Source organism: Porites lutea, chromosome 2, assembly GCF_958299795.1.
Source record: "Porites lutea chromosome 2, jaPorLute2.1, whole genome shotgun sequence".
Taxonomy (NCBI): Eukaryota; Metazoa; Cnidaria; class Anthozoa; order Scleractinia; family Poritidae; genus Porites; species Porites lutea.
In genome coordinates this window covers 3,215,883-3,230,000 of record NC_133202.1, presented here as the reverse complement: position 1 = coordinate 3,230,000, position 14,118 = coordinate 3,215,883, and the positions used below count along the sequence as shown (strand labels likewise).

At 40.3% G+C, this 14,118-nt stretch overlaps 1 protein-coding gene across 1 annotated transcript; it reads right to left on the bottom strand.

Moving 5' to 3' along the window:
- Positions 1–5,355: 5,355 nt before the first annotated feature.
- LOC140927427 (mitochondrial inner membrane protein OXA1L-like) lies at positions 5,356–14,106 on the bottom strand. Its single transcript, XM_073377074.1, has 7 exons — positions 13,995–14,106; positions 13,730–13,910; positions 12,636–13,081; positions 10,737–10,925; positions 8,203–8,307; positions 7,290–7,446; positions 5,356–6,672 (listed from the first exon to the last, which is right to left on the bottom strand). The coding sequence occupies exons 1-7, from the start codon at positions 14,091–14,093 to the stop codon at positions 6,335–6,337; spliced, it is 1,515 nt and encodes a 504-aa protein (XP_073233175.1). The 5' UTR covers positions 14,094–14,106; the 3' UTR covers positions 5,356–6,334.
- Positions 14,107–14,118: the final 12 nt, after the last annotated feature.

Sequence of the window (14,118 nt, the reverse complement as noted above, 5' to 3'; positions counted from 1 at the left end):
TGACACTCTTCGCTCTTGATAAAGTCGTCATAGACAGTAACACCGGACTGTAGGGATTGAGCGGTCACTGTTTACTTTAAGATACAACCTATACATCTATGTGCTAATGTGGAGGACGGATCTGATTTCAGGCAGAGACGTCGAACAGGGTATTGAAACAGGAGACAGATTAATTTGTTTCGTATTTATGGATAGTGAATTTTGATGAGTAGTAAAACTGGTCAACTTAGTGGTAAAATAAAATTGATTTAGCGTAGAAAAGGAACTGAAGCGGTAGCAACTAAATGTTAGAGAAAGAAACTTACATACATACAAAAGAAAAAAAGAAAGATTATGGCAACGTCTACGGTAGATATTAGAGTTTTGAAGGAGGCGGTTTTATTGGTGAAATAAGTGGCTGATTTTACCATGAATCAGAGGAATTAGCCTAGTACAGTATGGAACCGATCTTTATAATTACGGCTGATTGGTATCGACGTCTATCGAGGACAATTTTTAAAAACAGTATATCAACACTTTTGTAAACCAAATCACAGTATTATCGAATCTCAATGAATGTGACTAGATATTGGACACGGATGGAGAAAGGTGAACCGGCTAAAGTGTCTAAGACACTGTGGACAATTCGTAGGCAACGTGGACGATACATCGTTTCAGAGAAGGAGATTGAATGCTAGACTCCTACATACCGTATTTATTCGATTAAGCGCCCTGGGCGCTTATTAAATTTTTGGACCTTGAGATCGACAGTGGGCGCTTATTCGAGTCTGGGCGCTTATCAGAAAATTTCATCTTTTTCAGCAAGTGTTGTATGTAGAAGATGTAACAAGTCAAGTTTCTGTAAAATACTTTGATGAAAACTCCCTCTCCGGGGAAGTCTTTTATTAGTACTTATTCATTTTGTTGGATGGGGGGGGGGGGGAGGGGGTGGGTTTTGGTTGTGGGCGCTTATTGAGTTATAGCCTGTCCCAAGCGTTCAGATAGTGGAGAGCGGTGCGAAGTAAAGAAAGCGATGAAAAGTAGAGGGGGACTGGGGAGAGAGATGCCTCTCTCACCTCTCCCCCTCCCTCGCTTTTATTTTTTCGCGCTCCTTTTTACTTCGCATCGCTCCCCACTATCTGAACGCCTGGAACAGGCTAATTGAGTTAGAGTTAAGAAGGGGGAGGGGTGGGTGCTTATTCGGATAAATACGGTATGTGGAAGGCCTTAAATAACATAGTTTGTCTTAAGATACCTGACCACATTTTTTATTGGAAGGGTTATTATATTAAAATCACCCGTCTGTGAAGTTCATTCAACCGTCCGAATTATTAGGAAATACTAACAAGTTTAACGCGAGAGAGAACCCTGCTAAATACGTCACGGTTATAACCAGACCTAACACTGGTCAAATAGGATCAGCAACTCACGGAGGATCGGGCAATGTAACCACCACCACTCAACATCCTAGCCCTTATGGCATTCAACAGCTTTACGGGCATTCCGAGTATCCCTCGGGATCGGGTTCTTATCCTTCACAACCCGCTGGACATGTGACTTATCCAAAGGAAGCAGCTTATCCGTCATCTTTTCGGTACTCCTATAATTCTTCACAGAATGGTCGACAGGCACCATGCCTAACAGCGACACCACCACACCCATCTTTTGAAAGTTTCGTTGGCCAAAAAAACGTTGCTGCCAGTGACCCCCCGGAGACGCAAGTGTATTGAAAGAGATGAAGGAATCTGCGGCTTGTTTTCCTTGTTTTGTAGTACTATAATGCCAAAGGTTGTGATAAGAGAGGATTTTTGTGATAAATATTGAATTTCCTTGTGAACGCATAAACGTGCGGCCCCAGTTTGCTTCCTGATGATATCGTATCAATGAACATTTCCGCGCAGGAGCTGTAGCACGGAAGTAAAAACGAAGGCAAAAAAAGGGGGGAAGGGGAGGGGAGGAAGGTGACACTCTTTGCTCCTGATAAAGGATTCATAGACAAAACCGCACTGGCCCTTAGTTGGAATAGAGTATTCGCTGGTTTACTTTCAAATATAACCTATACATCCATATTTATGTGCCACCGCGTTGGATATATTTTTACAATGATAACTAATTCAGAGTCAATACAGTGTCTGAGCTCAAGAATTTAGAGAAGGCCAGCAACTCTCCAGACATAGTGATTGGAGAACGAAACAATAAATGATTCAACACAAACAATACCCCTAGGCCTACTGAAAACCGAAGCTACTGCTTATTTAGGCCAATGAAAATAGAGATCTCGAAAAGCTAGAATTCACTGTTAGGTGATTTTTCGAAAAGTACTGCTTTACGCAAGGGCAGCGGAAAAACCTAACAACATAACTTAGGTCTGTAAATAGGAAGATGAATTTCTTATAATTCATCCGGCTTGCGGAGTTACAAGAATTTCGCGACAGCATATATTGGCACAGAACTGGAAAGTTGAGTGAATTGAAAATGAAACAAAAAGGGTGAAAAAGGGTCTACACATTATATCTACGTAGTCTGCTAAGAAACTTTAATTTCTGGTTTTGCCTATTTTCACTTCGCTCTATAGTAATTAAAATAATTATTAAAAAAACCTCCAAAAATTTATCAAACATTAACTGTGCCAGCAGTGAAAACCAGCCTTTATAAAATTCTGAATCAATTTCTGTAAGAAATAAATAAAATATATAGAAAAAATAGAGTTTATTTAATAGGTTCTATTCACTCTTCTGTTTTCGGCCTGCAGCAAGTGTGACGTTGTAGCAAGGAGATAAATCTGGTCACTCTTTGTTTCTGCAAAGATAAAGTATACAACCAAAGGAGATTGTTAAGTACGAAAATACACAGTTAAAACGCTATCTTCAAGAACGACGAAGAGCTACGCCACACTGATTAGGTGCTCTTTTGGTACGAGAAAACAGCGTTTAAATACTTCTTTCACTGATTTACCACAGTCACCACAAGCTGCCATGTTTAGTCACGGGGTCTTTGTCTCGCAGCAATGAGTGGCCATGACATGACATGGAGGTTAGTAAGAGACTAAACATGGGCACTGTAACAAGATGTCGCCTCTACTGAGAACAAAACTTCATTTACACGAGAAAAGCTTCCATTTATATCTGAATATCACTTAAAGGACGATATTTGCTTTGTAATGGTTGTGGAGATGACACGGATCTGCTCAAAAAACCTGTCCCCACCCACCACTGATTGATTAGTAAACTGCGGGCAATTATACACAGTCGTGAGACCGGGTATCATTACCACACTCCCAGGATTTGATCTTCTGAAACCATTTTAGGCCAATTCAATTTCGCAAAGTATCTGTAATTTTTGAGCCAACTCACCAAAGTCTTTGGTTTTTTCTCTCCAGTTCGTCTTCTTTCCTCTTTACGAGTTGAAACTTCCCTTCCCACATCGCAGGAGTCTACAGATTGACGGTTGTTCGCGAGGGAGAGCCGATGCTTGGAAGAAGCAGTTGTCGGCTGGCAAAGTCCACCTTTTGGTTCGTCACTTCCTCTCTCATGTCTCTCTTCAATTTTCAGAGGCGAAGATTCAAACGCCTTGTTGCAAGAGGTGATGATGGTGAGCGTGGTGGCATTGGAACGATTAATCTGCGGTATCCGATGTGCACGGTCGGCTCCTTTTACAGCCAGTGTTGCTGTATTTACCCATTCTGGTGCACAAATGGCGAGTTGCTGTAGGTGGTTGCCCGGTGTTGTATGCACTTCACTGTAGATAGCTGATGATTGAGCAACCTCTGGAACTTCAGGGATAGACCAGCTGCTGGTGTTATTAATAAGCGGCGACAGGAACTCGATTGGGTTTTGGCCTTGGGAGGGAGCAAGTCTTATCACGAAAATTGTTTTGGGACAGACGATGGTACTTGGGACTAGCTCGATGACACTCTGCGCTATCAGACTTGTTCGGAAATCCGTTTTCTTCACCATGTTCAGAGTGGCAGTTATTTTGTTGCCGCCGTCTAAAACAGTTCTGGCTTTTTCTGAATTAGGCGGTTTTGGTGACACCAGGACTCCCTGTGTTACGCTATAACTCTGAGGCAACACTGCAACCGTCTTTCCTTCCATTGGTCGATTATTAGTGTCGAGCTCTGTGATGGTCGCTCCTCCAGACGACGGTCCGGGCCACTGGAAGTACTTTAGCAGTTCAAAGTACCCCTGGTAATAATATCTAAGGTGCTGATACATCCACTCGCCTACGCTGTAGCCCAAATCGAGTTCCTGTTTTGCTAGGTCAAGTTCTTGTTTCCTCTGCTGAAGCTCCTGGGTGCTCTGATCAAGCTTATCTAACAGTGAATTACAGTGGGCTTTCATCTTGAGATTTCTGTTCTTCACATCGTTTAGTTCCCTAACTGCGTTCTTATGCCTCCACTTGATGTCCTGTTGCGATTCCTTTAGACGCGCTAACTCTTTCTTCAATTTATTTTCTTTTAACTTTCTCGACGTTTCGAGATCCTTGAGGTTCTTTTGAGATTTTTCCAACTCCTCTCTCTGGATATGATTATCCTCTTCCAGCCACTGTCGCTCTGATTGCAGGTTGTTAATCACTGCAGCGTGTTGCGCTATGGTAACTGCTTGTTGGTTCACAATTGCTACAAGCTGCTCATAGCTGTACACATACATCTGTGCCATCCTTAAAAGACGGAATCTTTTAAATGCACTAAAAAATCTTTTCTTAGAAACAAAATCACTTCACCGCTCTATATAAACTTCCGTTAAATTTCAATCACGTTCTTCTTCTTCCAAAAAGGAGATTTTAAAATTCAGTGATGTCATAAACAATTACCCTTACTTGTAAATTTCTTTTGCGCGCGCACTAGCGTGCGCTGTCTTATGTTTGTAGAGCTGCGATACTCCCCACTGCGTCTCGCCTTTCTTGCGTGGGGTGATTTTCACGCGCGCTCGCGTTTTGCTCGCTCTACTATCCCTGAGGACACATGGGGGACTACTCGTATTCTAGAGTGGCGCTAACCGGGGTTAAATTTTATTTGGGTTTCATATCATCTTGGTTTCTCGGAAATTTTCTCTGCTCTTTTCAGAGCAACCAATCCTCAAACTGTAGCCAAAAGAATAAAACTGAATTTGCTTTTTAAGCTTCCATGTCTGAATTAAAATTTCGCAGTTACCTGGCTTATCCCAGCTTGGACAACCCGGCCCAGAAAACATTTTGGTCCGGTTCATTAGGAGAATTGCAGAAATGCTATTTGTAATAATTTCAAAGGGACAAATTGGTAAACTTTACATGATCGATAAGTATGGTAGACTCAGCTCCCAAGGATCGTTTAAAATGAATGAGAAATATTCATTTCAATGAGAAAAAATTCATTGAAAATTTAATAAGCGCCCACTCTCAAGGTCCAAAAATTTAATAAGCGCCCAGGGCGGTTAATAGAATAAATACGGTAGCATGATAAGTTTTTTCTAGTCAACAAGGCTCGCGATTAGGCTAAAATGTATTTAGAAAATAATATTTAAACTAATCGTACTGAATGATCACGGCTTTTTTGTTAGCGACAAAATTCTCATTCAGGTGAAAAGTTATGTCTCTAAGAAAGAGAATTTCCCTCAATTTGCAAAATGAAAGGCTAATTTCCACAAGTTGAATTCTTAGGGACCGTGTCCAAGTTCAGAAAGGTAAAGGAAAATTCGTCGTCGTATAGTCACGGCCTCCATAAAACGGCGCATCACGAAATTCTCGTCGAAGTCGTTCAGTGACCGTAAGGAAATGTACCAAAAAGTGTGCAATTATTCTTTCTTACGTTCACCGTCGCCGTTGCTTAAGCTATTAGGGAGCTTTAGCATCGACGATGGCAACGGCAGTGACAACGTCACTTTTAAAATGAATCCCCGTTTTTCAAACACTGTCGCGTTTATTCCAATTTGATGAAAATGGAAAATGTAGGCGAATTTCCCCGGAGTTGATTTCTTGAGGAGCGCACTCAACTTTAGAGAGGGAAAAAGAAATTCGTCGTCGCTCGTTTACGTCCTCCATAAAACTTGCAATTGGCCATTTTCACGTCGTAGTCGTGCAAGGACGGCAAAAAAATGTACAAAAAAGCGTGAAAGCACGTGCAAAGTTGTTGTTTTGCGTAATAAACCTATTGCTTTTTTGACGTCCTCGTTGCCGTTGCCGTCGTCGTTACTAAAGCTCCCTATTATTTGTCGCAATATCCGTTGCGCGCAGTCGTTTAACCTGCATGGTTGAGGTCCAAAAGGAAGAAATTCGCGCGAGTGCTCAAAAGGTTCTTGTCCAGACGTTGTTATGAACGACCTATGTGACTGCAAACTTCGAGTACCGCAAATCTTCGGGAAATCAAATTCTAGTGCTATCACATAGTTGCACCGGGTCTATTCCTCAGCTGGTCTCTTTTCTTCCGTTGTTCTTTCTTGACTTTTCTGTGCATCTGCGCACTGAAGATCTCCTGGTTGAATTTTACCCTTTTAGGTTTAAAATCGGGATCCACGTAAGCTTTCTGCCCAGGGATACCAAGATTGTCGTTCAGTTGGTCGGCCTGTGCATCATCATGAAACATTTCCATGTTTGCTTTTATTCTGGGGTTGAATTCATAAGTGGGTTCCAGTGGTGCTTCCCCGAGCGCTTTCTGTCTTTGGTGTTTCATCTTCTCCGCGTGCTTTATGTAAGCGACCTCTTGAGAGTTCTTGTAGCCTACAAAATAAAAGGCAGGATTTAAAGAACATCCCCCATTATCAGCCTGAGAAAACAGCCGACAGTTTGCCACGCCACCACTGGTTTCCCCGCGAAATGACGTCTGAGAAACGACCGCAGAAATTCCATACTGATGACGTGTCACTACCCAGATCTGGGTAGTGCTTCTGATTGGTTGAAAATTTGTTTCATCTTTCTTCTTTATTAAAGGAAAGATGCGATTTCACAACATAAACTACAGAATATACTAACATACAGGGAAAAAAGAAGAATACAACTTAAATTACATCAGAAATTACTTACAAAATAGTAGGGTAAGGATGATGACATATGTCAACCAAAATAGTTTGATAAAAGTTCACATTTAAGGGAAAATTTAAAATTAGCTAGAATAGTCATGGTAGTTGAATGTTTGCTTAGAGAGTTCCAAGGATGCAAGAGTAACTGTGCCACGTCATTTCAATATTCACAAGTCACTTTTTTTGCAGCCTTGATTATGTATTTCTCCCCGTTCATGTGTGAATTAACTCCATGATTTACTACCTCTGGTAAATTCCATGCATTCCCAGAGTTTCTTCCCTTAAAGCCCTGGGAGCAAGGCTGGCAACATATCATACCTGCTTTCATGTTTTCCCAAAAACCACCAGGATCTTGTGAACTTGGATGGGTTATCATCTCTGGAATTCCCATTGCTTTCCTTGCTGCAGGATGTTTAAGCAATGCAACTTGCCCAATAGTAAAAAGGTTGGAAGTCACCCAGTAGGAAAAGATGGCCTGTGAAACAAAAACAATATTAGTCAGTTTTTTATACACTTATCAGACCAATGGGAACAAAATTGAAAGTGAGAGGGCACAACAGTTAGCTGGTGGCCTACTGAAGTGTAAAGGGTCCCAGGGCCATTCCTGTAACAGGGTCCGTAGGTATCCTTCCCTACAAAATGACATCTTCTTAAAAAAATTATTAAATTTTCCTCCAAAAAAGTGGAGGGGGAGGCATGGGCCCACCAGCCCCCCCCCCCCCCCCCCCCCCTCCACACACACACACACTATTCCCATGGCAATAGCTATGAATAGTAAGCACCAGATGGGAAACAGAGCAGCACCCTGAGGAAATTGACACACCCCACCCACACGCAGGTGTAAATATCACTTAATCCTGAAATTAGCAATTTCAGTTTTAGTTTAACTTTTTAGTCCTTTGTGTGCAAGTTTTACAAAAATCTAGATTATTTAACCCTGTTCTATAAAGTATGCAGAGTTCAAAGAAACAGGTCTAGGGCCAGTTATCCTCTCACCATGAGCCCCCGCTGTGGCATAAGTGTTAGACAACACCCGGGGATGGATTTAGAAAATTCAGAAAGAGTGGGCCAGAAGACTTGCCAGCTGTATAAATACTACATGTATTCAGTCATAAAATAAAGAACTTTGAGACATTTCTGTCCAAAGACTAAGGCTCTGAAGGACAATTTTTACGAAGGGGACTGTGGCTCCCTCGGCGCAGCCCTCTGCAACCCATAAAAAAAGACTTACTGTAGGAAACTGTGCAGTGAGTGGAATCATTGCCACTGCTAAGATGCGCATGATGGTCTTCATTGTTTTCATTGCCGGGTTATGGACTCCCATCTCAGTACCAAGCTGAAAATCAAACAACAAGCACAACTTATCAATAACATTATTCGTAAAATATTATTCATACAGATGACTTACATGGTACTTTTATTTCAGACCAAGAGAGAATTTCCTTAGAAGTAGTTCGTACTTACATAAATTTTAATACACCAGTTTTGGTTGGTGCATTACAGAAAAAAAAAACGAAATCCACCCAATAAGATAAAAATGATGATAAAAAAGATGAAATATGTTTCAATTGTTTTTAAATGTTGAAAGATAGCACTTGATGTTTGTTATGACTAGAGTTTTTATCAATACCGTCAAACCCTGTTAAGGTGGCTCGATACAGTTTTTCAGGGCCAATACCTCCCAAGTTTGAGCATAAACTACGTCGCCATAAACAAAGTTTTGGAAAAATTGCCACCACAGTTGTGTTAGACAAAGATGAAAATTTGTTATGATCAGGGTTGCAACGGCCTCAGAGTTGTCATAGCAACGAAATGACGCTATTACCTATTTTACTTGCATCAGTATATCTCGGCACTGGAAACTGTTCTTCGAAAATCATTCACAGGAGCTTTTTCCTCCAATAGCAGCCTTGATGTTCGTGAAGTTTAAGCGAAATCTGTAAGAGCGTTATCAAGATATTTTGGGATAAAGATTTTGTCGTTAGAAATACTGTAAAAAATGGACAATCTTGGTGTTCGGCTGTTATCTGTAGAAAACGAGGCGCTTTTGACATGCAATTTCACCTCATAGTAGTTTCAATCTTTTTAAAAGCGTGTATGAAAGATCATGGGAGATAGCTCGACCCGATTGCTAGAAAGAAGGGTCTGATTACTATGTATCGAGGCGCTCTCGTTAGCGGTTTTTTGAACATTTTGGTCTACTTTAACAAATTAGCGAATAATTTCTAAACCGCTCGATAGATTGTTTGAAAAACTTAATATTCTTGAGATTAACCTTCCTTTTATATGACCTTTTAGTTTCAAGGTTATTGATATATTGTAAGGCAGTAAAATAAGGGCTACAATTCGCTAATATTTTGGCCGAAATTTTGTGTTTACAAGTGTGAGCCTCTCATTATTCGGGTATTGTGTCCAAGTTTCATATTTTCGTGCACAACAAAAGCTAGCATTTTTGCATATTTCAAATGCATTGTTAGTTACTGCTGTTCACGTGAAAATGAAACTTGGAGACAATGCCTTGAATAATTAGAGGCTTTCACTTGTAATGACGAAACTTCCGATAAAAAAGTAACGAATTGTAGCCCTTATTTTACTGCCTTACAACATATCAATAATCTTGAAACTAAAAGGTCATATAAAAGGAAGGTTAATCTCAAGAATCTTAAATTTTTTAAAAATATCTATCGAGCAGTTTAAAAATTATTCGCTAATTTGTTAAAGAAGACCAAAATGTTCACAAAACCGCTAACAAGAGCGCTTCAACACATACTAATCAAACCCTTCCTTCTAGCAATCCGGTTGAGCTATCTCCCATGATCTTTCACACACGCTTTTAAAAAGATTGAAAATACTATGAGGTGAAATTGCGTGTCAAAAGCGCTTTATTTTCTAGAGATAACGGCCAAACAACAATATTGTCCATTTTTTACTGTGTATTTAACAATAAAAACATTATCGCAAAATATCTTGATAACGCTCTTACAGATTTCGCTTAAACTTCACGAACATCGAGGCTGCTATTGGAGGAAAAAGCTCCCGTAAATGATTTTTGAAGAACAGTTCCCAGTGCCGAGATATACTGCTGCAAGTAAAATAGGTAATAGCATCATTTCGTTGCTATGACAACTCCGATGCCTTTGCCACACCGATCATAACAAATTTTCATCTTTATCTAATACAACTGTGGTGGTAATTTTTCCAAAACTTTGTTTTTGGCGACGTAGTTTATGCTCAAACTTGAGAGTTATTGACCCGGAAAAACTGTATCGAGCCACCTTAATAATGGCACTGAGGAGGCCATAGAAAGTGTTCAAATTAACGGAGTGTCTTTACCAAAGGGGTTGAATTTAGAGAAAATTTAAGGGCTTTCTTTACCCAGGGACAAAACAAACTGTCCGTGATAATGAGGTGTCTGTATTAAGTGGGTGTCCCTAAAGCAGGGTTTAGCTGTGGAAGTGTGAGTCAGGAACAGAAAAGTGTCCGTAAGTATGTGATAATGAGAGCCCAAAGTAACAGTAATTTATTTCACTCAAACGTCAGTATTTTTCCAAAAAAAATATAGAGCTGCTGTGGGTATTATTTGGGAGTTCTCTAATGATATGAGTTCACAGGAGTTAAAGTTTGTTCCAACAAAAGGTTTGCCTGGTTAAGTTAAGATTGTCTAGCTTGCTGCTTGCAGCTGGGGAAATATTCTTCCACAGTTTGAATTTCAAGTTTAGTGATTTTTTTTCTACCAGGCCATAAATACTAAAGGTACTTTCTTACCTCTATTGATGCCAGCATTGAGAAGCTGCATATAACAGGTAACACAAAATATGGGTCAAATGCTGTCAAATCTTGGAACCAAAGATAACCTCCTGTCTTGAAAGAATCCACAGGCAAATAAGCCATCTTTCTTAAAGCCAAAAAGAATGAAACAAACAGTGGTATCTGAACAAGGGGAGCCAGAATACTCTGAAAGACAAAAAATGATTTCCTCATGAGATATGTACCCTGAACATATAGTCAACAGTTACTGGTTATCATGTACCAGAGTGTATGTGCCACACTGGTCTGGCCTGAAAATGGCTGAATCTTTTGGGTAAGCATTACAGTATGTACCCATTATTGAAAAACGTTGATTGTGAAAATGTAAATGAGTGGAAAATGACGTAGAAAGACTGTCAATCAAGAGACCCCCTGTGTATGTCCCTTTACTGGTTATTGTTCTTGCTCAGACACCCACCACTTTTCACTATTCTTTGAAAAGGAATGGCGCTTCACGCGACTAACAATAGTGCGGTCTATTATAAAACCATTTGCTTTTACCTTATTCTGAGTCGGTGTGTGATTATTTCCTTACCTTCTATTTGCAAACCTACTCCTCTTGTTTCTGCATTGTCTTTTGAAAGTGTGAGAATTATTAGTTGGTTTAAAGTTCATAAGAGACCGAAAACAGCAGTAACCTTTGAAACATCATGTTTGCTTATAAAGCCTAATGGGTACCCCACTTTTCAGGGCAATGTTTTCCAGTGGGTGCATTTCTGTAATGGTCTGCAACAGGGCAGAGAATATTGCATGTTAATGATATTTTGGTGTGAAATAGGGAACGTTTTCAAGAAGTATGCCATTTCCTCACAACTCCAACCAAATAGTCCAAGAATACTCCCTTCCACCTGCAAGGGTAGACCTAAAACTACCTTCTCTGCAGACCACGTACTGCATGAAAAATTCAATTTACATCACTTTTTTGCATCATATTTGCCTCAAGCAAATTTGAGATAAATCTTTCGTGTTACACCAGTACTATACCAGTTGAGATGACCCTGTAACATAAGATTAGCTGATAAAGTTGGTAGCTTGTAGAGAACTTGGTCAATGATTAATTAACATGTGCCAAGTTAATAACATAGTGATCAGGGACCGCGGAGGGGGAGGGGCTGGTAGGGCCGCGGCCCCACCACTTTTTTGCGTCCCCGCCCCCACTTTTTGCGCTAAAAAGAAAAATGATTGAATTAAAAAAAAAATTTGAAACAAGTTTTTTTCCGTCTACATTCCGCTATATTCTCTGTATTTTCTTTAATTTCAAACGCCAGGCATTTTGTGGGGCTCCTGTGCTTTTCGCGGTAATTGTGCTCTGGGGCCGACTTGCCCCTTGATCAAACGCCATGCCTTGGCCACCCCTTCGCTTCTTTCGGCAGCGTGTTTTGTACTTCCAGCTCCGGCAGACTTTTTTATCAGTTTTATCAGACGAAATGAAGAAAATTACTAGCTTTTTCAAGCCAAACGAAGGTGAGTAGTTGTTTTGAGTTGATAAAAGTTTTATCTTTTGTCAGTTTCTCCTTTGGAATCAATGAAATATTCGATGGCAAGAAGAATTACATTACTTGAACAGTGAACGGCCATAGTTAGAAATTTTTCAGATCACTTCAGTGTAGTATTTTCTATACTAAAATTGTAATCGCGTCTTTTCTTGCATTGAATCTGAACTGACCGTGTATGTTGGCCGACCTATAAAGAGCAACAAATACACTGGATAAGGTATGCAAAGTCACGCGACAGAAACAAATCAAATACTATGATTTTATTCCTTTTTTCGATTTTCAATATGAAAAAATTATTTTCAATTGTCAGCCCTGCCACTTTTCACCTTGCTCCGCGGTCCCTGGTGATTACACAGAATACCTTAACAGGATGACAGCCATGTTCCTGGTAGAGCTGTTTCAACCTTAAACTAGCAGTTGCTTTAGCAGCAGCATCATAAGAATTTGCCAGCTCTCTCAGCTGTGCTTGTACCTCTTCAATTTGTGGCTTGATATTGTTCAATTTGGCTGTGTTTGCTTGTGCCTTGACAATAAGCGGCAGGCAAACAAGACGTATGATAACTGTAAGAATAGCTATAGAAGCACACCATGATACATTGCCACTGACGTGAATAAGCTCCAGTGTTTGCTGAATAAGTCCTGTGGGTGAGTAGCCACCTAAGCCTAAACTCACAAGGCTTTGTTCACCAAGAGATGTCATGGCATCTGCCATATCTTTGAGCATTTCATTGTCCAGTAGAGTTTCTGGTGCACTCTGTTGAATGAATGGGTTTGTACTCTGTCCATTTTCCAAGAGCTCTGAGCTGCCTGATGGAGAAAAAGACCCACATATTTTGGAAGTAGAACTTTTTGCGGATTGGCCATCCACAGATATCAAAAGGAAAGCAGAATCTTGGAGTGTTACAATCTTGTGAAAATCACACCAATGGTGTTGTAATCAGAGATTGCTTCTCTTCTTAACATTTGGCCCAAGGACTGTTCTCCAGTAGCAACAGGTGGCCCCTGGTGCCTTACTTTTTCTCGGGTCACTAGGAAATCTTAGCTTTTTTATACCAGTTTTTCTAAGTGCACAGCCTTGCGCTCTGTTGCTGATAACCGAAGTAATCTTGTGAAGATTGTTGGAGTTGCTAGCAGAAGCCAAGAAAAAAAAAATCACCATTTGTAGGACTGTGCAGTGTGAATGCTTTATTCATCTTCTTCTACCAGGGACCCCCAAAATCTGATTTTCACCAGATAACAAGCGACATGAGTCATAATTCCATGGAGCAGGTAATTCTATTCATGATCCTTTTTGCCAGGTCATAACTGCTCTTAGAACTCTGACTCCACCTTTTGTTGCTGGTGATACCAGTCTTTAAAGATTAATGAATTCTAAAATAATGTATTTATTGATTAAATAAATTAACACTTTATTACAGCTGTTTATTATTAAGCTTATATGAGTTGTATAATTACCGGAAGAACTTTGTCCTGACAAACACCTTGCAACCTGTACGTTCCAAGGCAAACTTCCATAACTGACACCTTTACAACTGTAAGATCCTGGGGATTTCGCTAAAGCGGTACCGGTTCGCTTTGTCAGGCCTTCTGTGACGTAATTTCGCACTGAAATCTCTTGGCTCCACGGAGAAAATACCTGACAAATTGTAAGCAAGATCAACTACCTAGACTGAACAAAAAAATGGGATGACACATCCTGTAATTCGGAAATTGTCTTTACCTTTTTGTTTGTCATCGTTGAAATTCGCCAAGGCTTAAAACAAGTCGATGTTCTATGAAACTTTGAACTGATTCCCACACGTGCAAAGAAGGCGGCCATGTTTTTTCCCTTGGAATGGCTTTAA

Bases quoted from the DNA above. Each gene is read 5' to 3' on its own strand.
- LOC140927427 (XM_073377074.1), bottom strand. From the start codon at position 14,093: ATGGCCGCCTTCTTTGCACGTGTGGGAATCAGTTCAAAGTTTCATAGA. The intron at 8,308-10,736 runs GTAAGAAAGTAC...TTTGATTTTCAG, and splicing joins CAATGCTGGCATCAATAGAG to CTTGGTACTGAGATGGGAGT. The intron at 7,447-8,202 runs GTAAGTCTTTTT...TTTGTTTCACAG, and splicing joins TCACTGCACAGTTTCCTACA to GCCATCTTTTCCTACTGGGT.